Genomic DNA, 23,706 nt, shown 5'->3' with positions numbered 1-23,706 from the left:
GAGACGTGAAGTTGAAATGAGCTTATTTAAACACAAAGCTTCAATCCTATTCTGCACACCAACATTCGAGATGGGAACTATTTTTCACAATGAAAAGGAGAAAAGCGTAGGGTTCTGGGGCACACTGGCTTCATCACACTAGCTGTGAGATCTAGGGCAAATCTCTCAACTTCTTTGAGCCTAATTTCCTCATCTGTAAAGCAGGGCTAATGATAATATTGAATTTGTAGAATGGTTGTAAAGATCTAATGAAATAATATGACAATGCAAACAAATGTAGTGCTTGGCATGTGATAAGCAGATGATAAATGTGACCTCCCATTGTTATTATTAACACAAAATGGCCCAAACTTAATGAGTCAGAGGCCTTGGAATAGGTATACACTATTATATTCTATAACCAAGTTCCCACCAATGTTGTAATCCGGTATAAATTTCCCGATTGTTATGTTTCTGTTTTGCCTTTACTTTTCCAAGGGCCTCCTCAGTTTGTCATCAAATAGAAGAAGCGTAACTTAAGAGAGAGAAATGATGCTCTCACCTTCATGAGGCATTTCATAGCTTTGTATACCTACCCCCAGTGACGCAGAAGCTAGTGGGGATGGCCAGAACGAGCCTATGCACAGGCACGCATCTGAAAAATGCTAGGCCCTCTGCCTTGCAAGCAGAATGTGGGGCGTATAACTGCCACATTTTGCCACCTGCATTTAATTACAAATAGGAAAATGAAATGTGAAGAGAGGGTTCCTCCTCTCCATGTGACCTGGTTTTAGAAGTGATTGCTACTTACTGAGGCCCCTTTGCCAACTTCAGGAAGGGGATTACTAAGACAGTCTCCTAACTGGCTTTCCTGCTTCTACTCTGGCCCCCACTCATTCCAGTCTCAACCCGGCCACAAGAGGGACCCCTTCACTCTGTGGATCAGATCCCATCCCTGCACCTTAAAAACCCTCCAATGCCCTTTCTCACCCACCTCTCTCAAGGTAAAAGGTGATGTCTCTCCAATGGCTGTAATGTCCTGCATGATCAAGCCTCAGGTCTCATCTCCCACATCTCCCACTCCCATTGGCCTTGTTGTTAGTCCTGGAAAACACCAGGACTGGACCGCCTTTGAGTTATCTCCACAGGGATTACCTGGCCACGGTACTCACCAGGGCATTCCTGTTAACATTTCCCTGCTCTTCCAGGAACTTTTAGCTCTCAGTATTCTCTATAGTTTTCTTACATTTTAAATTTATTGTTTGTGGTCTGTTTCAAGAATGCAAGCTGCGTGAAAGTTGGGGCTTTCTTAAGTTTTGTTCACCGACATATCCTAAGTGTCTAAAAGAATGCCTTGCAGCTAGCAAGTATTCAAGATACATATTTGTTGAAAAATGAATGAATGAATGAATGGTGAATGAATAAATGAACACATACAGATGCTCTTGTTTCCCACTAACCACAGCCATCTCCAGGGGAAGAGCAATTGGCTAAAGTGAGTACTGGGGGTTGGTGACTCGTTCCCAGAGTATAAAACCTCCTATTTGCGCCCCGCAGAAGCAAACAGGCTTCCTGCTTTCTCCCAGTACCAACCTGAAGCGGAATGCAGATTTCGCTCATTACAAAAAGAAAAAAGTTCAGTGCCTTTCACAGAACTTCAGGCCAAGCTAAATCTTCAAGTTTCAGGATGCCTGCATTCTGGTGCTGCATCCATCCACTGATGAGCCTTGAGACCCTGGGAAAGTCAATGAACTTGACTGGAATCCAGTAAAATAAATGACAACTAATTTTCTTTCCAGCTTAGAAAATCTAAGCATTAGGAAAAAAGTGAAAACGAGTCAAGCCCTGCTTGAGCACTCCTCCTCTTCTCTGAACAAACAGTTTGTAAATAAATACCCACATTTTAATAGTTCAACCTAAGAAGAAAACCAACTATCCTATCTGGTCCATCTCACAAAAGAAATGATATTAATAGTTAGGTGTGACTCATTTAGAAATGCTTGAACTGCCTCAGGTGATAAGCTGGGACGGGGTTCCAAAGCTACATTAATGCTTTCTTTAAATTTGGAACTGTAGTCCCAAACAAACAAAAAACTTTCCCATAGACAGCAGTAAAATAGCTGCCATGCTCTTCCTGCCTCTGCAGCATCTGATCTTGCTGAGCCTGCGGGACATTTTGAACTCTCAGAAGCACCTGCAGCATCAGGTTCTTACCAATAACAGTAATAACAGGAACCAATTTTGTAGCAATAATATCACTTTCATTCACAAAACAACTATTTTGTCAGCATCATATGCCCAGTACCTTCCTAATGCTGAGGGGGGACACTGTAGATGCAAAAGACACAATCCCTGTCCTCAGAGAGCTGACTGTCTACCTGAGGAGTGAAGATAGCTCAATGAAAAGCAATAAAAAAGGAACAGCAGAAGTGGCTCTGATTTTAGAATTTAGGAGAAAGTTTAAGGGATGACAAAGCAGACACAAAAACGAAAAATATTTTTAAAATTAAATTACTGAAATTACTACTGAGATACAAATATCTTCATCATCACTAGTGCATATTATTCTAGACATCCCCACCATGTCAATGCATATATGTATATATCTTTTTCTTTCTTCTTTTGATGAAAGTGAAAACGTATCTAATCATAGCTTCTAAAAAAAGCTTTTAAAAAATCCCACCATAATTGTTAATGCTCATTCAATTGTAAATGTAGACCTACATCATTTTAACTGGTTGAATAGCATCCCTTAATGAATTTACTTAAGCAATTCCTATTGGTTAAAACTCTTACATACAACTTTAGGTAGTTGCCCAAATATTTATTTAGGACACATTCCTGCATGTGGAAGTACAGGGTCATTTTAAAGTAAAGCACTTTCTTTGGGAGCTCTGTGTGTGTGTGTGTGTGTGTGTGTGTGTGTATTGCAGTTGCTCTTGAGTAAAGTTGTACCAATGTTCATTTCCACAAGCAGGGGGTGTCCATTCTAGATATGTCATTTAAAAAACCTTTGCCAATCTACTAGGTAAGAAATGGTATCTAATTCTCATCTGTTTTTGCATTTATATTTTTAGTGAGATTACATTTAAAAAACATCTTTATTGGTAATTGAAACTTCTTACCCTGTTAATTGCTGCCTTGTTCTTAACTCAATCTATTAGTAGTTTCATACTTTTCTATTGATTTATAAAAACTCTTCGATTTTAAAAGCTACCAAATTCTTTCTCATCACATATGAAATGAATATTTCCCTAAATAAGCTATTTGCATTTTTACTTAGTTTATTGTTTTACAATTAGAAACTTTATATATCTCTCATTTATTTTCTCTTATGATTTTTACATTTTTAATTGTCACCTTTACATCCAACATACATTTAACAGGCCACAATTAAAATCTTACTGTAACTCTTACAGAAATCACATAAAAATATATAAAATCAATGTGATCATACAAAGTGAATTTACTTATCCCAAAGTACATTTTTTATTTTCAACTTAGAGCTGGGTCTTGTGGAGAAAAAAGTTTCCCAGCAGATCTATTCACTTCCAAAGATTGTAGTATTAAATACCAAATGACATTTTGTGTTCGCTGTATATGTTTTGTCTTCCCAGTTGGACTATAAACATCTTATGCATTAAGAGAGTAACTTCCACTCAAGACCGAGTTCTGTGACAGTTATCCATGAAACAGGCGTTAACTAGATACACAAAGTTTAATACATAATTTGATATACAGTAAGCACTGGATAATTCAGTGAATTTTGTATGTTAGACATGTATTAAGAGTTCTGCAAAATAAGCAAGATGATAAATAGTTAAGAGAGTATTTTTGGAGCCACTAATCTAAGAACAACATATGAGATGAAAAGAGGGGTGTGTGTGTGTGTATGAAAGAGAGAGACAGAGACAGAGACAGAGACAGAGACAGAGAGACACAGACATCAAGTAGCTCCAAAATCTAGGCTTCCACTAATAGGCCTATAGAAATGGGGTAGCTATAAAATTGGCAAAGGAAGGTCAAACCAAGGCATTATAAGCCTTCCCACAAGACAATGTAAATAAAACTTCCCATGGCAGGTATCAAGGACATGAAGAGAAGAGCTATGTGGGCCGGGCAGGGATAGGAGTAGTGGTTTTGGTGTCAGACACACTGAATTTATTAGTGGGACAGTCAAGTAGAGCGGTCTCATAGGCCGTCAAAGATACAGGACGAGGGCACATCCCTGAGCGGACAAGGGGAAGCAGAAAGGGAGGGCCACCTTTGAGAGGACCTATATGGAACCAGACACCGCCTAAAGGTTTCACTCACAGAGTGAGAAGCCAACTGTCAGTCGTGCACCCATGAGTGCAGACAAGGGGAGCACCCACGGGGAGCGCGCTTAGGCCCCGGCTATACCACTTCGAGCCAGTTAGACCTTGAGGCCATTAGCTTACCCTCTCTGTCAACCTTCGTTTCATCATCCAAAAAATGAGGATGATAATAGCATTTACCTCCAAGGGCCAGGAGAAATGATATAATCCAGAAAAAAGGAGCACAGTGACTGGAACACAGGTAGTCATTAATGGGAAAAAGGTAACAGAGAACGTGACAGTTGGCTTTAAGGAGGGTTCACATTAAGACGTAGAAGACAGAGCTACTAAGAAGGCGGAGAGGTATTCAAGGGGATGGGAGAAAACCTTGAAAACGCAGTGTTATGGGAATCAAGGGGCTGAGGCTTTCTAAGGAGTTGCTTAGTCACATTTAGTCGTGAGGACAGAGAAATGGACCATTTAGTCCTGGCTGTTCCTCACGTAAGGAAAGTACGTTTGGAGAGGGCCACCTACCCAAAGCTGGTCATCCATGCCGGGTGGGTTCTTTTTGATAAAAGCACCATAGTATGTAGCAATATTCCGGTGATGAGAATATTTTTTCAACATGTTAATTTCTTGTTTGATTTCTTCCTCTTCATCCTGCGTTAGAATAATAAATATTCGGTTATGAAAATCCATGTCTTAGCAGAATTTTCAAGACCATCTACATCAACTACAACATAAGCTCCCTCTTAGAGTTTTTTCGTCTGTGTTGATAAACAAGCAAAATTATTACATAACTCGACTTTCTTTCTTGACTACAAAGAAGAAATTTGCAAGACATAACACTGGCCATCCAAGGGGTCTTCTGTTTGTGCAGCAAATAAGCGTAGCTCGGGGTGGGGTGTAAAATGAAACACCTCGTTCCTTCACCTGGGAAAGGCCAAAGTGGACAGGCTGTTGACAGAAAATTTACTCCCGGCTTCTGGAAACTATGTCCATCAAATACCTCCTACTGATCCTATCTGGTGTAAGAAAGATTCAGGAAAGTGAAAAGAAAAAGATATAGACTCTTATATTTAAAATTGAAGTTCATTTTCTTTGAAGTCTACTTTGATTGAAGTACGTGACTGAAGATGATGAAAGTCAGATGAGAAAGGGAGTGAAGGTAAGTTCCCTAGATCTGAGGAAGTTCACAAAGCAGGAGTGCCCGTCTCACCTTCAGGAAACTAAACATGAGAAGAAAGGGGAACTGTGGCAGTGATGTGAGAAGAGAGAACTCTCTTACAGAGTCAGTGTCCTCATTCAGGTTGCATTTGTTCTGAGCTTGAATTTGGAGTCCACCAACTTGGGTTATTTTTAGACCTCCAGCCCCACCCCCAGCATCAGTGTGCGTGTTCTCCCATAATTTTATTTTGATATATACACATCAGTTGTACTTTAAAATAGTATTTTATTTTTGAGTTTGGTGGAAAAAATTTATCACAGGGTAACTGTTTTAGATGCAGCAGTAGGAATGATTATGCACAACTGTGAGATGTTACCATGACCTGAAAGACCACTCACAGCGCGCCCTTGTCTGTTCCTTTGCCTCCTCAGCTGCTCGGCCTCCCTCCAGCCTCTCTACATTGCTGGGTCACTCTGCAGTCTCTCATATTCTCATATGATGTCCTCTTTCGCTTCCTCTTCTTCACATAATTCTACTCATCATTTTTTATTGAACTTAACTGACACTCCTCAGGGACATCTTCCCCAATTCTCTCAGGCAATGTCAAGTCCCCCCACTATATCCTGTCCACTGCTCCACTTCTTGAAACATGTGCCATATTTGCTGGTACCAGTTGGAAGTGTGGGCCATTCTTTACTTTTGCTCTCTTCTCTATGAACTGCAAGCTCTCTTCTGCCTGCAGACTTCAGTTCCAGAGTCCTTTCCCCAGCAAAGCTCTCTGACCTGCCTGACTCGAGTCTAGCCCTGTGGATCATCGTGTGTCTCTTCCTTTGTAGCAACTACCAGAACTGCAATCCGCACTTATCTGTCTAATCATTGAAGTATCTCTTTCCTATCAGTCCATAACAACTCTAAACACAGGAATCTTTTGCTTTCCATAACATCCCCAGCACCAAGCAAAGTGCTGTGAATAAATGTAAGAAAAAAAGAATGAATACCTACAAAGGGCCCAGCCACTTAGAGCAGCATTAGTGATGCTTGAAAGGAACTGGTAAGAATAGGATGAGGGGAGTGGTGAGACGCTCATATTTCCTAACCACACAAAACTAAGTTTAATAAAAAACAATGGAGATGTGCAGACCTAGGAAAACTGAGCAGGTTACATATCACATGGCTTAACTAAGTTGAAGACTAAGTAATCTCAAAATAGAATGCATGATTGGGATGTTGAGCCAGGAGAAGCACATGGCCCTAACGGTGGAGGGAAATGAGGGGTCTGAATGGTAGCTGAGGGAGGAGATGGCATTCTGCTGACCGACGAAATTCTTTCCTGCAGCTTCAAAAACTGCCTACACCTTCACCGCAGGCCTCAGGAGAGGATGACCTTCACAGACCTTCGGCTTATTGAAAGGTCCCTGGAATGTGCCTCAAATGTCTTACCACGGTGCATGTTAGCTATTTTAAACTCGCCGCGTGGGGCCCAGTAATTGTGGATGAAGGTAGGATGGATGTTGATGTATTTTAGGGAAGCCTAAATAGAAGGGGAGAAAACAGACCTGAGAGTTTCTGTGGGCAGCCTGGCATTGACAGCTGCTTCGATTAAAGAGCCAACTACATGAGGCAGTAAAATATCAATCACTGTCCAACTGCAGCCTGACAGCTTCAGTCATTCCTAGTGAGGAGTCAGTCTGCTCCTACAAGTATTTGCTGCCTGCCTCCTAGGTTCTCAACAGGATCCTGAATGATGTGGGAGAATGGGGGGGGTGTGTGCTAAAAAAAGCTCACCATATCATTAAGGAAATAAGAACTTATGAAACAGTTAAATAACAGTTAATTCAGAATATATGTTTAAATCCAAAATAAATAACATTAGAGGTCGGAATGAAGTCAGTACGTTCTCTGTCACTTTGCAAAGGTAAACCGAGGTGATGCGACAATGAGGAAAGCAAATGCACTGAGTCAGAAAAATGAGGGTGGCAGGCAGGGAGGGTCAGCTCGGCTCCACTCATTTCTGGCTGTGTGATCTTCAGCTTGTAACCTACCTTTGGAGCTGAGTTTTCTCATCTATAATGAGATACAGATTTTATAATAGTATTATTATATATCCTAGCCTTTTGTGATAATTAAATGAAGTATGTGAAAGTATAAAATGTAATACAAATAGACATTATGATTAATCTTCTCAACTGAAAAATAAATAACAAGGGTAGGACAGCAGGAATGTAAGTAACTTGAATTGTGGGTTTAAATTGAACTGTTTCCAAATATAATTATGGGTCATGGTTATGTATCTCTAAAATAGAACCTTGGTCCAGATCTTACATAATCTTGTAAGTGACCATGCAATTTATGAGGCCCTCAGGGCTACTGTTTATCCAGATTTCTAGTCTAGGGCAAGGATGGCAGTAAATTATTCAGTGAAGTTGAAAGGGAGGCACTTACTATGACTACAAGAACTCACTTAACCGTTTGGCAAGCAATCCACCCTCTCAAAATATGGCCCATTGAAGGAGATGGGATACGATGCTTTCAAAAAGACAACACACCTGAGGCTAGAATTAGATTACAAAGTTATATGAGAAGGATATCTTCTGTTTTTTAAATGGATTATTCTTATGTCTTAAGAATTAAGCACCAGGATCAAGCTCACTAAAAACTAATGACCACTGGGTCATAATGAAAAACAAAGTAATGCTACCAAACTGTCATAAAGTTAAAAAAGGAGTCTTTTAATAAGACAGGTCCAGTGCTGTAGGAAGAACCATGACTTCAATCAGAAGCCTTTAAAATCTAGTCCAAGCTCATTGAGGCATGGCATTTAAACTTTTTGAATGTCAGGTATTTTCACCTATAAATGGGAATAAGAATACCTACCGAAGTCACTTCTCAGAGCTTAGAAATAATTAAGTGCTTATTTAAGCAAAGCTTTATTATCAACACAAAGTGGATTGGGTTTTTTCCTCAAGATCATAGGAATCTATTGCTTAGTATTTGTGGTAAACTGAAAAATAAAATGGCTATAATATTTAGCAGCCTCCCTCATGAAGAAGCGAAATCCGTTTCTTCTCCTGTGGCTGGGGCTGGCCATGTGACATGTTTTGGCACATTAGCAAATGGGACATTAGCAAACTGATGCAACAGAGGCTTGAAAAGTGCTCATGCGTTGGCATGAGAGGGCCCTTCCAAGGGAGAAACCGGGACTGGCCTCCTGGAGGATGACAAACCACGTGAAGGGAGGGTGACTTTCAAATGCAGAGAAATGGATCTTTCCAGGTGATGCTTTTAAGCCACTAGCTACCTCTGATGATATGATGATCACGATTGTGGTGACAAAATATAGCAAAAGCCAAACTTACGCAGTATTCACCACGTACTAGAGGCCATGTGCGTATTATCTTAAAACTCAAAAGAGCTCTACAAAGCAGATGTGTTTAATGATCCCACTTTACGAATGAGGAAAATGAGTTTCAGGGAGTTCATTCATATTTTAAGTGTTAAAGCTAAGATTCAAAGCCAGATTTGTCTGACTCCAAAGCCAGTGCTCTTAATTGTCTACTGAAAACTGCTAGACAGAAGACGGGCAATTACCCACGATGATATAACAAAAGCTGCTAATCATGAAAGTAGAGCTGAGGGCATCTTCATCCAGGGCTGAAGAGAAACCTGCCTCTGGTCCTCCAATTAAAGGAGCTTGTTAGCGCACAATCATAATGCTTGCTTATGAATGACTTCGGGGGAGAATGGAGGGGTTTTAAGTTGCATATCTATTACATAGGGGAACACCTTACAAGCACCTACAATATGCTAGGGTTTAAAGATGGAAGTAAACAAGACATTTAATATTAGTGTGCTCTCTAACAAACAGTTTGCCCAAAACTTAGTTCTCAATCCGTGGAACAGGAATAAAACAATGTAATTCTTATAACAATCCAAGGGACTGGTCAGTTTGAACTCAGAAGGAAATACGAGGTGTATAGACTCGTAAATGCCACTGCCTTCTAGATGTGTGGACATGGCTACAACCCCTGCTACTTCTGCTCACCCATCCTGCTTTCCACAGCAGTCGTTGGCATGAGGCAGGCATTTGGGCGAACCTGTTTATCATTCTCACCTTCATTGTTGACTAAATGTGACAAGAAGTTGAAGGCATTTTTTTGTTAAAGAATCACTATTAGAATTTGAAGGGATTGTTAACATCTTCCAGGATGTGATTTTTTTAAATTTTAGTAATTTGGAGAAATTTAATAATCCTTTCAATAGAAATTTTATTCAAGATGCCAATAAATAGCATCAATAAAAACTAGACTTTTTAATTCAATAAATACTGATTTTTATAAGTTTGATTATGTAATCGGTTTGATGCAGTTATAATCAATGACAACAAGGAGGCTGTTTTAGTGAATATAAAGTTAGAATTTTGGGAGGAAATTTAAAGTCACATATCAGCTTCAATATATTATTAATTTTTGATTTTGTTTTAGTTCTGAAGGGTACAGAAAATCTACATTTCCTAAGATAAGTAATTACAAATGGTAACAATTCCTTTATTTTTTTATTTTGGTAATAATTCCTTTTAAAGAGTATGCTTTGAAATCCTTATATTGAATGACATTTTGCACACAAATGGGGTGACCTAACAGTACAAATTGAGAAGTTGCCATTTTCCAGTACCGTCAAAGTTGGTATATATATAAAACATGTGGTTTGATGTTTGTTTTTAAACCACAGTTTATTAAATGTTAAAATATACATATTATAAATGATAATTAAGCATGTGTGAGTCCCCTAAAATTACCTCAGGTGGGATTATGCACCTGCAAACTTTATTTTTACAGATCTAAGGAAACAGACCCAAAGTAGGTCGATGAGTTGCCTAAGCCCAGATCTCTTCATTGCAGCACTGATGGAACTCATGACTTTACCATGACACTCTGCAGGCAGCTCCCAGATTTGCTGTAATGTTAACAGTAAGCTGAATAAATTCATTCAACAAATATTTAAGTGCCTACTATATCCCAGGCACAATGCTCCATGCTAACAATATAATAATACAACAATGGGCATAAAGATTCAAGCTCTGCCACAATGAAACTTACTATAGTCCAGTGGGCAACACAGATGAAAACCAAAGAATGAGAGAGATGGGCAGCTGATCTAATTGGGGGCATCAAGGGAGATAGCCCCGAGAAGCCCAAGTTTGAGCTGAATTCTAAAGCCCTTGTGAAAGTTACCCAGTTGGCAGAAAAGATGTGATGTGATGTGATGTGACTGAGGAGGGAACCGTTTTCCTGGCAGGGAAACAGTGATTGCCAAGGCCCTGTGGCTGGAGGGGGTATGGCGTGTTATCTTCTATGGGAACTGTTGGTGCCATGGAGAGAAAAATTTAAAAAGTCTGCAAGAGATACCATGATAACAACATGCACTGCACACTGCGGTTCTACAGATTGTTCTCAGATGCTTTATAAATAGCTGTATTTACTTTTCACACTAACTTTATGAGGGATGTGGAAGAAGGGGAGGTTAAGCAATAAGGGGAGGGTAAGCGAGCCATGAAACGTCCAAACGAGCATATGCCCAGATAAGAGCGATGGTTTGCACGGCTCCTCTCTCTCGCTAGGCGACCCTGCTCTCTCACAGAGGGGGTGTCCCTGGGAGAAGCAGGTAACCCAAGTCGGACGCGCATCTTTCTCACACCCTGACTCTTACAAACAACCCAAGATGGTAAGATTCCTTTCTCTTTCTGTCCAGTTTTAGCAAACATTCACTGAGTTGATTAACTATGGGCAAAGCCCTCTACCAGAGGCTGCTGGGAGAAAGCCCCCTCCTGTTCTTCAAAGAGAGCTGCACACTGGTCACTAGCTTCGCCTGCAGGAATTCACTAAGTAAGACAGAAATAGAAACTCAGTGAAGGAGGTTTCAAATGGATGCTTCCAGTAGGCACATCCCATGGTGTTACTTTTGCTCTTCAGCTTCTGGCCCCACCTGGGCTCTAGCAGTATAGTCTGGGGAAGGGGCAGGAGAGATAGCCTCCCACCCTTTGTTCAAAACAGAACAAAACAAAACCTCCCCTTCTCTTCTACATATTGAATTTTTGCCTAAAACTATTTGATCAAAGGGTTCAGTTTGGGAAATAAAGACTGTGAAAACACCGTGACGTCCCTGCCACGGCATTTAGTTCCTTCGCGGCCTGGCCCTAACTTGTCCAGATTCATTCTGCGTCACTCTCTCCTCAGCACTTTGTAATCGTTACACTAAGAAGCAGTTTCCAGGGCATGCTCCCTGCTTTCTGAGCCCGCACGCCTCGGTCCAGCTGCTGCCTTGGCAGGAATGTCCTTGTCTGGTTATCTTCCTAGGCTTAATCACTACCCCTCACTGTCACATCAAACTTAACAAGTTTGGTTATGAATTTTACAAGTTTACTGTAAAATTGATTCGCTTTACTTATAAATATTTAGGGCAAGGCTGTGTTATTATGAGCTCCCCCTTCAGGCAAAAGATCACTTTCTCATCTTAGAATTTCTAGCGGCTGTCATAAAGGAGGCACTAAGTAAATGCTTATTGAATAGATTAATGAAAGATCACACTAAATTAAACATTAAACACCCTTCTATATTGAGCACCTATAGCAATGTGGTTAAGAGGATGGATTTAAAAGATGGAGTTAAAACGTTCAGGCTGATTCATTCCACTATTTACATATTATACTGAGCAAGATACTTAAAATATGCTTGGTGTTCTCATCACTATAATGGGACTAATAATAGAATCTGTGTGTTGTTGAGGGAATTAAGTGAGTCAGTATACAGAAAGTATTTAAAACAGTCCTGGCAAATAATCACTCCATCAATCTCAGTTACTGTTATTATTATTTTAGGCTGAAACATAAAAAATGTAAATAGAGAGGTACTTTACTTAAGGACCAAATCAGTTTTAAACACACCCACTATAATATGATATGATGCCATAGTAACATAATTCTCCTCTTTTTGCCTAACCAGTATCCTTCCCACCCTCTTCTCTAAAAGCTCTCAGGTTTGTCTCTGAGGAATCGTGTTTCCCAACTCTCAGTTCCTGTGGTAGTTTTGGGTTAGCCACTCAACCCAGATGTGGCTGAAAAGAAACAGGGTTTGGTTCAGGGATGGCGACATGACCCAAGCTGGGCCACTGGTATTCAGACTGGCACTTCTGCTGCAACTATGGGTAAGGAATTAATTAGAACATGAAGCTGCTGGTGGGAAGAAAACAGAGCCCAGAGATGGAGAGAGACGCAGTTCCTAATCACATCATACAACTTCCTGGATCCTGTTGGGTTTTTTCTTTGTTTGAATATCCACAAGCCAGGAAATTCTGTTTTCAGCTTCACTTAGTTTAGGTGGGGCTTTGTTACCACAATCCAAAGTGTCCTGAGAATGTGATCACCACCGGTCATTGTAAAGGTGAAAGTCTATGACATTAAGTCATTACCTCATAAAGTCCTATATGGATTTCAGGGTGTTGTTTTAAAGAAACTAGGTTACACCACAGATTTTTGTCCAGATGAAGATGGAGATTTATCAAAGAATCATAGTCTCTTTATACTTGGTGGCCTGAGAGCTGTAAATACAAGACTCTAGAAAAGTGTTCCTCAGATTTGGGGGTGCATGGAGCAACTTGAGAAGCTTGTAGAAAAGGCAAGTTCTGAGGCTCCACCCAAAAATTCAGCAGCAGGCCCAAGAATGTGCGTTTCTCATGGGCACCCCAATGGTGCTGACAGTTCAGTAATGTTGGTTGTCCACTTTGAGAAACACTACCCTAGGGGGTCCAATTTTGTTTAGATGTTGTAGGAAAATCTAGAGTACAAAATCCAGTTGGGAAGGAATCCCCAGTAAAGCAACAAAATGCAGAAAATTTCCATAATTATTTCAGAAAATAAAAGAACTTCAAAGACTTAGCCTAAGTTTAAGCACTAATTCTGAAGCAAGTATTAGCAAATTTGGAAGTGTCTCAGATTTCAAACAAGAAGGACATAACCATTATACCCAGTTCTCTCTGTGTCTATTTTCTAAAAAGAAGTGGTATAGAATAAAAATAATCATTTAAAAATTGATTTCAGGCTTATGGCTTTATCAATTTCATTGCAATAAACTATAGCAACTTTGCAGTAAATCACTGCAAACAATTAACAAAGACGACCTTTGAGAATTCATCTCAGTTTTTAACAGAGCAGCTATAATGAGCACAATTATAATAATTGGTAAGAAGCTTTTGCAACATTCCATAATACACAAAAGACAACATGGCAAAATGAAATAGATTGTTTTCTGAGGACACCACACGAGTTTCACAAAGGAAATCTTATGTTGACTGTGATGCATAAGGGGGTGATAGAAAAGTCATCTGATGCTGTATCAGATACCATGGGAATAAGAAAACCATTTCCTGATGTGTATCCATGTTTGTCTTTGTTAAGGGTCAGTGGTTACATAATAGCCAATGCTGTCCCTACACAGGGCAACTATCCAGCCCTTTCAACTGGGGTTCCCCAAGAGAATTAAGCCAAAACACCATAAAGCATTCATTGTATGCAATGGATTGACTCTCTTATGCACTGAAAATGGCATTAGCTTTGTACCATCCTTGGGAGAATTGAGAAAACAGTCTCTCAAATCATTTTCTTGTAGGACTTAGTTGCCTTGTGAAACCCAATTTAGAAAGGCTAACTGACATTCCTTAAACTGAAAAACATCCTCTGGGATAAATAGCTGTGTAACTATTTTGATCCCAAGCAAGGTGGTCTAGTAAAAGTAAGTGGCTCATCAAGCAACTTAAAAATCTCACAAATAGAACCAGAAACCAGAAAGGGAATGTGCAGTGCTCTCAAGTCATACTCTGTGCATCATTACACAACTCCGTGCAGACTTGCGCCCTAAGATTAACAAAGTTCACGAACTTGACTGCAGTTCCACAGAACCACACAGTAAAACTTCACAGCACAATGCCTTGGACTCCATCCACAACCATTAGCTAATTAAACTGCCACGTGCATGGCATTATGTGGAGATCCTACTCACTCCAAGGAAAATTCAGTAGTAGGACTTCAGCAGAATAACAAAATGAGTTTTAATTTGTTCTGTGGTAGGAGCCTTATAAACGGTTTACACACTTATAATGGGTTTTTATGTAGAGACTGATAGTATCTGATCTTGATTTTGTGTCAGGCCCTGCTAACTGACCATATCAGAATCCATTCTCCCTTCATTCCTGGCTAGTAGAACCCAGATTTTTAACTGCACACATCGGTAGAATGAAAGGCTACATTTCCCAGCTTCCCTGCAGCTGCGTACAGCCAATGAAAGCAGGACTGAATAGAAATGTTGTAAGTAGAAAAGATTCCACTGGAAGGGGTTCTCTTCTTTACCCTTCAGCTATCCCCTTCCCCCTTTGCCTGCCAAAGAATGTGATCAATGGAAATTCAACAACCATCTTGAACCATGGACATGACCTTAAGCGTGGAAGCCATGCATCAGAATGATGGAGTAGAGAGATAAAGACATCCTTCTGCTCCCCCACATTGCTGCCCTGCTTCCCTGGGCTGTGGACTCTAGACTTCTTTAGCAAGATACAGCAAGGCACTTCCATCATGCATAAGCCTCTGTGCTATCTTGAGTTTTCTGTTTCAAGTGGCAGAACCTAAACCTAATTAATATAATCTACATGCAGTTTTTTATTCAGCAAAGGCCAGGTGAATTAAGAAACTAATTTGAACTGGTTTGCAATCTCTGAAATTTGAATAATGTGCTTAGGATAAATAAAGTACTGCTTTAAGTGTTAATAATCATATGGAAAACATTTTTCTTACTGGTCAAAAATGGATATTATTTAAAGAGGAATTCAGATCAATACTAAGAAAAAAATCAATACAATGTGTGGTATAAATGAAAATTAGTAAAATTAATATATTATGCTAGATAGCATACCATATAATATTTGTTATCAAAGGTAACAAACTGGGCAGGAAAAAGTATAAATTGAAGTCTGACGTGCAGACATCCATGTGCCTTTTTTTATTTGTATGTTGGTTCTTGATACCTTTGTGTGACCACTTCATTCTATGTCTATTTACATTAAATAATCCACTTCTGGGCCAATGGAAGACTTTGGTCTTTCAGCTTTTATGTACAGAAGACAGATATCTTAGAAAAATCCCCAAGACAATAGGAAATTATTAACATGCTTTTGATGCCCAGTGAGTCCTTTCAAGTCTGATTTTTACTCTGTACTCTTGAAAAGGCATTAACATATTTTAAATGGACTCAGCAAAAAGGAATGAAAACATAAGATTGTATTTCAAATAAAGTCTACTCCTTAGATTGCTTTTGATCATCCAGGCAGAAATTTTGTTTCAGTGTTGCTCTAAATAATGATAAGAATTTGTGGTTATTGTGATTATTTGTTCAACAATATTTTGGGGAAGGAAACAGTTATGTTAAATAACCCACTAGGAGTTTAGAGCTCCCCAAATACTTTCTATTCCAGTGTTAGGTGGACTTTTGGGGAAAATGTTAAGACCCATCTCTTCTGTGTAATCTCAGTATTATTTTCTTAATACCTTCAAATCCTTGTTCTGTCTTCATATGCAAATATCTTTCCTAGTGTTTATGTAAATTATCCGCACACATTACCTATTCTTCACTCTAACTGCATAAGGCAGAGTGTAGGTATCTCGTTTAATTACAGTGATTTACCCATGGTCTTCTTGATTGGCTGTTGGATACTTTACTTCTTTATGTTAAGTACAAGTGGGGAAAGATCTTAGATATTTAAAAAGATTCTATATCTGAAAAATAATTTTTTCTCATCACTAACTTCTCTATTATAAATACATAGCGATTGAGATGGCAAGATACAGATACATTACCCCTGTGACGTCCATAACTTTAATGGCTGCAAGCTGGCCTGTTTTGACATGACGACCCTATATGAAAAAGAGAAAATAAAAAAATTTTAGTTCTGATGAGCAATACTATCACTCAATTCCAACTGTGAAGAACAATATTACCTAGATTAATGTTACCGAATGCCACTGGAGACACACACACACACACACACACACACACACACACACAACTTAAATGCTTTGAAGATCAATTTCTGTTCATATGTTTTATTTTGTAAAACATCTCCATCACTTTGTCTTTTGGGCCTGTTTTCACTGTGGTTGTCAAGTTAAATAAAAAAGGCGATGCTGAATCATTTGGTTCTACCTTCTCTCCAAAGTGTTAGATGAGGGCTTGCTTGAGAGGTGGATTTATGTGGAAGGGGAGCTAGACCTGAGTGCAGGAGATACAAGTATTTCCTCGGTCAGAAAAGATCACTATGGGAAGAAACTTTAGTTTCCTTGATGATTAAAATATCTTGTAACAGTCTCAACTGGTTGTTTGTGTTTTTGTTTTAGTAACCGCTATAATGTCACTGAAGGTAATGGAAAAGAAAATAACCTATTTCCCCATTTTAAATTTCACTTTCAAGCTAAAATAACAGTTCGCGATGGGTCTGACAGGTGACTGAATAATACAGCTCCGGGATGGCTGCTTCAGCTTAAATGGGATCAGGGGTGGAACAATCGGCAGCCTCGGCTCAGGCCCCGGCAAAGGCGTCCCGGGCGCTGGGGAAGGGAAGGCTGCTGAGCGGCCCACCTTTGCCGGGGGAGGGCCACCAGTGAGGTCACCTGCTTGAGTTCCTTTTCTATCACTGGACACCGCCAAACCTGGTTAGGCTGCAGGCTGAGGCCCACGGTGAGGGCCTGGCCAGCAGTCAGCTGGCTGCAGGTCACTGGAAACCTGAGACACGGTCCCAGCTAAGGGTGTTCAGAGGAGCAGCTTCACAAACTCACAAGCAAAATGCGCAGGAAGGGCCCCTTGGGCGCTCCACCCAAAACCCTTCCTCCAGGGACGAGGCTGAACCTCACGGCCAAGGGGGCCCAACCCAGGACACCTCCTCCTGCACCCCTCTCCTGCCGTCCAGACGCCCAACTAGAAATTCCTATCACTAGAGTGTAAAATTACCTTTTAAACAAACTTTCTTTCACATTTTACTTGAGTTAAACATCCAAACATTCATCTCTATTTCACGTGGGACTTTGTTTTTGTTTTTTTTTTTTTTGGTTTTTAAAAAATATATCTTTATTGATTTCAGAGAGAGGAAAGGCGAGGGAGAGAGAGAGATAGAAACATCAATGATGAGAGAGTCATTGATCGAGCCCACAACCTGGGCATGTGCCCTGACCGGGAATCGAACCCCGATCGCCTGGATTCTACATGGACGCTCAACCACTAAGCCACGCCCGGCCGGGCCACATGGGACTTCAACTTATTTTTTTGATTTGAGGAAAAGACAACAAAGGAGGATGTCACTATTTTAGGAGAAATTTAAAGTGGAAATTTAATATTACTCTTAAGTTTATGTTACTTCCACCTATGAGAGAAATGAAAAACTAAACCTAGACTCCATCTCAGTTTGGATCTAAAATACATATTCGACCAAGGACTAAAAATTAAATTCGGAGGGGGGAAACTTTTAAAGGGAGACAAAGAGTTAAATATCTTTTTTCCATACAAAAAAATCCTGTCAGATTACAGATGCTGAGTCATTTCTTAATAAAAGAATGAAGTAAGATTTTCTTCTGGAATAGCCAACAATAACAAAAATAACAGACTAAATCCAGAAAAACAAAGCTGAAATTCCAGTAGGGCCCAAAGCCTTCTGTCAATCTTATCCTCAAGAATAAAAAACCCATCCACAGGCAAAGGGGGGACAGCGTATCTCTCTAGGGAAAGCAGAGGTGTGGGGTCACTTGGAGCTGGCGGGCGCAGCTGAATGGGGTCCACTGCGCCCCCTTTCTTCTACCTCATGTTTGAGCTAAAGAACTGTGCTGAGGCTTGTTCCTTACAGAATAACTCAGCATCAAGGTGAAATCTGAATCACTCAAGGATGCAGCCGTCTACCCCCTACCTCCTCCCCAAAGCAACGAGAGAGAAAAACAATGGTTTTGTCTGAAACAGCCATGTAAGCCTCTGCTTTGTTATGGCTGTTACTTATTTTCTAAGGAACAGCAAGATGGCTTTAGAGCTGCTGGCCTGAGGCTAGCCTGGAAGAAAGAGTACTTTCATTTCTAGGTCACTGAAATACATTTGTTTCCAGCAGAGCACATGAGCAAACAGGGTTGTGGAAAATGCAGACACTCCACCCACCAGCTCCTTCCCCTGTCCAAGGACTCTCCCGCAGGTGAAGTGTTTAAGCCCTTGGTGCTGAGCCTAAGTTAGATCTCGCCTTTACTGGGGGAGATTTCTTCCGTTTCCTAATTGCAAGTGACGGGCCTACCTTCGTGTTTCCACAGTAGTTTACACTAACACCACTGATCATGTCCAACACTGATTTTCAAAATGTGCATCACAAGAACCGTGAAAATAAATAAACTCAAATACAAAAAACATCACAATGTGAACATGTAGCTGTGGCAGTTGTTTCATGGATCGAATGTTACAGTTACATCCATCCATCCATCCATCCATCCATCCATCCATCCATCCATCCATCCATCCATTCATAATTGATGCTGTAGTACCACACCCAGATTTAATACTGAAGTACCCCACAGCTGTCAGCCAAGGCCCTTCTTGGTAATTGCCCTCAGCCAAAAGAGCAATGCCCAAGGCCATGCCCCCTCCTAAAGATAACAGAATCCAGTGACAGGAATATAAAGGCCCAGCCCTCTTGTCTCAAAGTGGGGCAATTCTGAAGGGCCATCTCAGCTCCTGACCACTCTGAGGCATGGCTGAGGTCTTTGTTGAGATGGCATTGCAGTTAAACTCTTTCCTCTGCTCAATTCTGCTTTCTTCACAGGTGTAAATCCTAGAACACTCATCAGTAAAATTCATACATATAAATCTCCAAATTAGGATATGGTTCCCGGGGAACCCTACCTTAGGCAGTTGTTTCCAGGAATGGTCCAAAGAAACAGGCTCTCAGAGTAGCTGTCAACAAAACCCTTATCACTGGTGGCAGGTGGCTTATTGAAAGCCCCTGGCACACTGTAGCAGTGTCACTGTCAAATGTTCACTAGTGGGGAACAGGAGTAGGATACAGGTTCCAGGGACTACACTGGTGAGTCTAGTGTTTCAGACTTTTAAGAGGTCGAGTGGAAATAGTTTAGAAAAACAGAGTCAGATGGCTTTTGCTGAGAGCCACTGATATACAGGAGAAAGACAATGAAAAGCTAAGGGTGATTATTCATCAACTGAAGGCAGTGTGTGAAAATCATATAGGGGAGATGAGGTTAAATCCCAGGATCTGTGCACTGTCTTCTATCAAGATGGGGACATCACAGCTATAGGCTCAGAGTGTTCAGGGGGACAGGGGTCTTAAGTTTTTAAGTGGATAAAATTTGGAAGTCTCTACTCCAAGTTTCAGTCTCATTCCTTTCCAATAAGGCTGGGGTTGAGGGTTATACCTTTTCTTCTACCCTAATAATTAATTCCTGGGTCTGGTCCTCAGCTTTTTCTACTCTCTGGCTGCAGAAGATATGAATCTTTTTATAACTACTACCCAACTTTTTGTTAAATAAACAACAGCAGTAGTCAAACCTGAGAAAGTCATGTTGAGCTCAGACTTCTCACGAATGAGAGTCTGGATCATTCCAACAAGTCTGCCACAGAGACCAGCAAAGATGCTAACCAAGAGGAGTAAAATGGGCTCTAGAGGAGGGACATGATGAACATCAGTTGCGACCATTAAACATATGTAATGGTGAGGGCTTATAACTTTGCCTAGGAAAAGAGATCAGCCAGAATCCTAGAGGAGCTGTTTCCAGAGCTTATTATACAAATCAACTGGACCCAAGCAACACAAAAGACTGACTATAATATACACTGTGGTGTGCCTCCTTGATCCCTCCTTCAGAAATGAGGTTCTCTGAGTCTCTCTCCAGGAATTTACCTTAGCCAAACACAGCAGCTGGAACCAAGGTCATGCTCCTTGCCTAGAGTAACGACCTTTAGCTAGAGGCAGCAAGCATTCAATGATTAGTTGATGTAGAAATATAAAAGCCTATATCCCTTATATCAAAGTGGAATAATACTGAAGGGCCATGCCAGCTCCAGAGCTCCCTTTTGGGTTTGCCTGCGGCATATAACTATATTCAACTGCTTCTACTGCCCAAATCTGTCTTCACTCTCTCACAGTTGTTGATATTGAGAGCACTCTCCAAAAGACACCTACAAGCAAATATCTGTCCTCAAAATTGGTTTCCTAGGGAACTCAATCAAAGACTCTATCTACTTCTCTACCTACCTACCTCTTTATCAGTATGTGTATTCTTGATATTAATGTACAATAATGTATTTCTTACTGGGCCCAGGTTAAAAGTTTTAAGAAAAGCTCTGACCTAAAAGATGAATAGAATGAACTAGGTCAAGCATTGGGAAGTATACTCCAGATAAAAAGAACAGCATGTTCAAAGGTCCTGTTGTGCAGTTATCAGAGCATCTGAGTAACTGAAAGCAGGCCGGGATGGCTAGAGTAGAGAGTAAGTGTCTAGCAAGACCATGCAGGACTTCACAGGCCACTTTGAGGAGCTCTTTCTTTATCCTAAAACCAATGGGCAGCCACTGAAAGGTTTGAAGCAAGGGCATCGAGTACTTGAGTTCGCAGTTTGAAAAGATTTCCCTAGGGGCAAGGCAGAGAATAGAGAAAACTAGGAAAGATAATGGAAAAATAATAATTATAATGTTACTTAGTAATTTATTTGAGAGATGACGGTAACTTGGATTAGGATGGAAGTTATGAAGAAAGTGAGTAGTAGAGGTCAGATCAGGAAGATCTGGGAACGGATCAGATATATATTTATTCCAGACTTCCCATAGTGCTTGACACAGCAGGGACTCAAAAAATATTTGCTAGATAATGGACTGAATGAAGTAGTGAGATTTGAAAGTTGTATTTAGGTTCTTGGTCAATACCATCCATATGTCCACATCAGTTTCTCCCATCCCCAACTCCCTGTCCACATTTCTATCCAGCCACAAAGTGTATAGCAACAGATGGGGTGGGGTGGTGAGCAGAAATCGCAATCATTCCACCCAAAAAGAGTTGGAAGATGAATTTAGTGGATGAAGTTCTTTAAATTCAATAGAGAACTTAATTTACCTGTCCAGAGATCACAGAGAAACTAGAATTGGTATTAGCTTTCCCTCTGAACTATAATGACGAGAGGTGAACTCTGGTTTCCCACTCACAGTTATGACTAAAGCATCATGAAGATACCTCCTCGGACATCTTCAGGAATGCTACTTTTCTTAGATACAACTTATCTTGAGGCAAAGAGGTAGACTGGACAACTTTATGAAAAGACTCCAAAAATCCTTATAATCAAAGAACATGGATGTTCACAGAATATGTTTGGCACAATGTCTACTTCTAGGGTTTTCCAGGTTAAATGAGGCCTCTATTTTTCCTTGGCCTGCATGTGCCATTCATCAGTAGCTTAAAAAAATCCTCCCCTCCATGTAGGCGGAGCTCTGACCCGGCCATCACTTGCTCCCAAACTGGCAAAGATGAAGAAAGGAACCGATACAGGGCAGTTTCCATCGCAACACCACTCGCTGCGAATTCCTCTGCTTGGCACCTCTGAGAGCAGAAAATGGATTGTTTTCAAGCCCGTTCAGAGCTGCCCCAACTGAGAACCGAGGCTTGCTCGCAGACACGGAGTGGGGAAGAAAAGACTGGCCCTCATTTTTCTTTGTTAGAAACTAGGATTTCTCCATCTTCATGGCTGCCAGTTTGGCTCAGTTTATAAATCAAAATGGATGATTACAGGGAAAAAAATCAAATAGTCACAATTTTTAGCAGACAATAGTTAATGTATGCAGATCCCATGGCAGGGAGCCTGGCGCCTGTGCCCGGGAGAGGCACGCACAGATGAAGCGACAGCAGTGACGAGGCAGACAGGCTGTGGGGTGACGAGAGCTCACGAAAGTAGCAGAACCAGTCTCTTGGCCATGGCCTTAAGCCAAGAACACATTTCCCAGTAACCTTCTCTCTCAATCCCTAAAATGAGCACAAAATCAAAGATCTCACTACTGCTCGCTTAATCTATGCCACAGGATAACCACAATCGCACATTCAATTCTGGAAGGACTGATCCCGCTCGATGTCGGGGTTCACGGAATGGGGGTGGCATGTGTACATCCAGCCCACTCTTCAGCTGCCCTCAATGCTCCACCTTTCCCCAGCCTGCACGACAGCCTTTTCCATACGGAGCCGGGGTGGCACCTGGGCATTTCAAAGCCCTGGTCCTTGACATCAGTCCAGGATGAAGTTTATACCCAACTTTAATAAAAGGAGAAAAACTCACTACATATGGTGAATTTTTCAGAAAACCAGAGGTATTCAATTTAAGCAGACTTCTTAGGTTTTTTTGGCGTTAAAATGTCCATGAATTAAATGTTCTTAATTTTTAAAAAGTAAAAGTAAAAAACCCTATGTTGCTTCCCAGTGGTTGTTTTTGTGTTTTCCTGGGGTGGTGGGGTGGGGTTTCGGCACTCCAAGCACAGGTGTTCTAGAATACATGGGTAAAGAAGTCAGTGATCCCCTAAGATACAAAGATGGTGTGGATGCAGTCCGCGAAAGGTTAAATAACAATGTATGCTCGTAGTAACTCACAATAGCCTATGTGAACTGTACCGGGACAACTTCTCTGAGTTCCCTTAGTTCTTGGTGCCTTTGGCCCTTCAGTCCACCAGGCACATGGCTTCCGAGCACTAGAACCCAAAGCTCCTGCCCGGTAGGTAGTCTGCTTTATGTCTGTTTAATCCTAGAGCAGCATCTTGAAGAGAGTAGGTGCTCAGTGACGCTGGGGAACATGAAGCTCCAGGCCTAGATGACCTTGAAAGCTGCCTCCAATCACAGTGAACAGAAAGACTTCAGTGATCCATCACAGGCTTAACCTGGGAGACGCCTGATAGAATTTGGGGAAACACCTACTTAAAAGGGGCAGCAAGCTTTTCTCTTAAGAAAAAAGAGTCTATGAGAAAGGCTCCCGGGTTCATAATTGGAGGAAGAAGCCACATGGGCTGATGTGAGGATTTTGCTCAAGAAGTTTGCTTTTTGGTGTTAACTAACACACTGGCCCATGGGAGTGAGCCCTGGAGACTGGGCAGACATTAGTATTCTGAGTTTTATAACCTCACACTTTATCTGCGGAAAAGCTCAAGGAGACAAAGATATGAC

The 23,706-nt window shown here is 40.9% G+C and overlaps 1 protein-coding gene across 1 annotated transcript in view; it reads right to left on the bottom strand.

Annotated features, from left to right (window-relative positions):
* The window catches only part of TNIK (TRAF2 and NCK interacting kinase), a 298,718-nt gene that overhangs the window by 109,822 nt on the left and 165,190 nt on the right, over positions 1-23,706 (bottom strand). Inside the window, exons 3-4 of the mRNA XM_087818327.1 lie at positions 16,340-16,396; positions 4,809-4,934 (exon numbers count right to left, since the gene is read on the bottom strand). Of these exons, the coding sequence (XP_087674453.1) occupies positions 4,809-4,934; positions 16,340-16,396 (183 nt within the window). The remainder of the gene's footprint in view (positions 1-4,808; positions 4,935-16,339; positions 16,397-23,706) is intronic.

This window comes from Miniopterus natalensis, chromosome 6 (assembly GCF_054644295.1).
Source record: "Miniopterus natalensis isolate mMinNat1 chromosome 6, mMinNat1.hap1, whole genome shotgun sequence".
In the NCBI taxonomy this organism is placed as follows: Eukaryota; Metazoa; Chordata; class Mammalia; order Chiroptera; family Miniopteridae; genus Miniopterus; species Miniopterus natalensis.
This window is presented reverse-complemented; position numbering and strand designations above follow the sequence as displayed.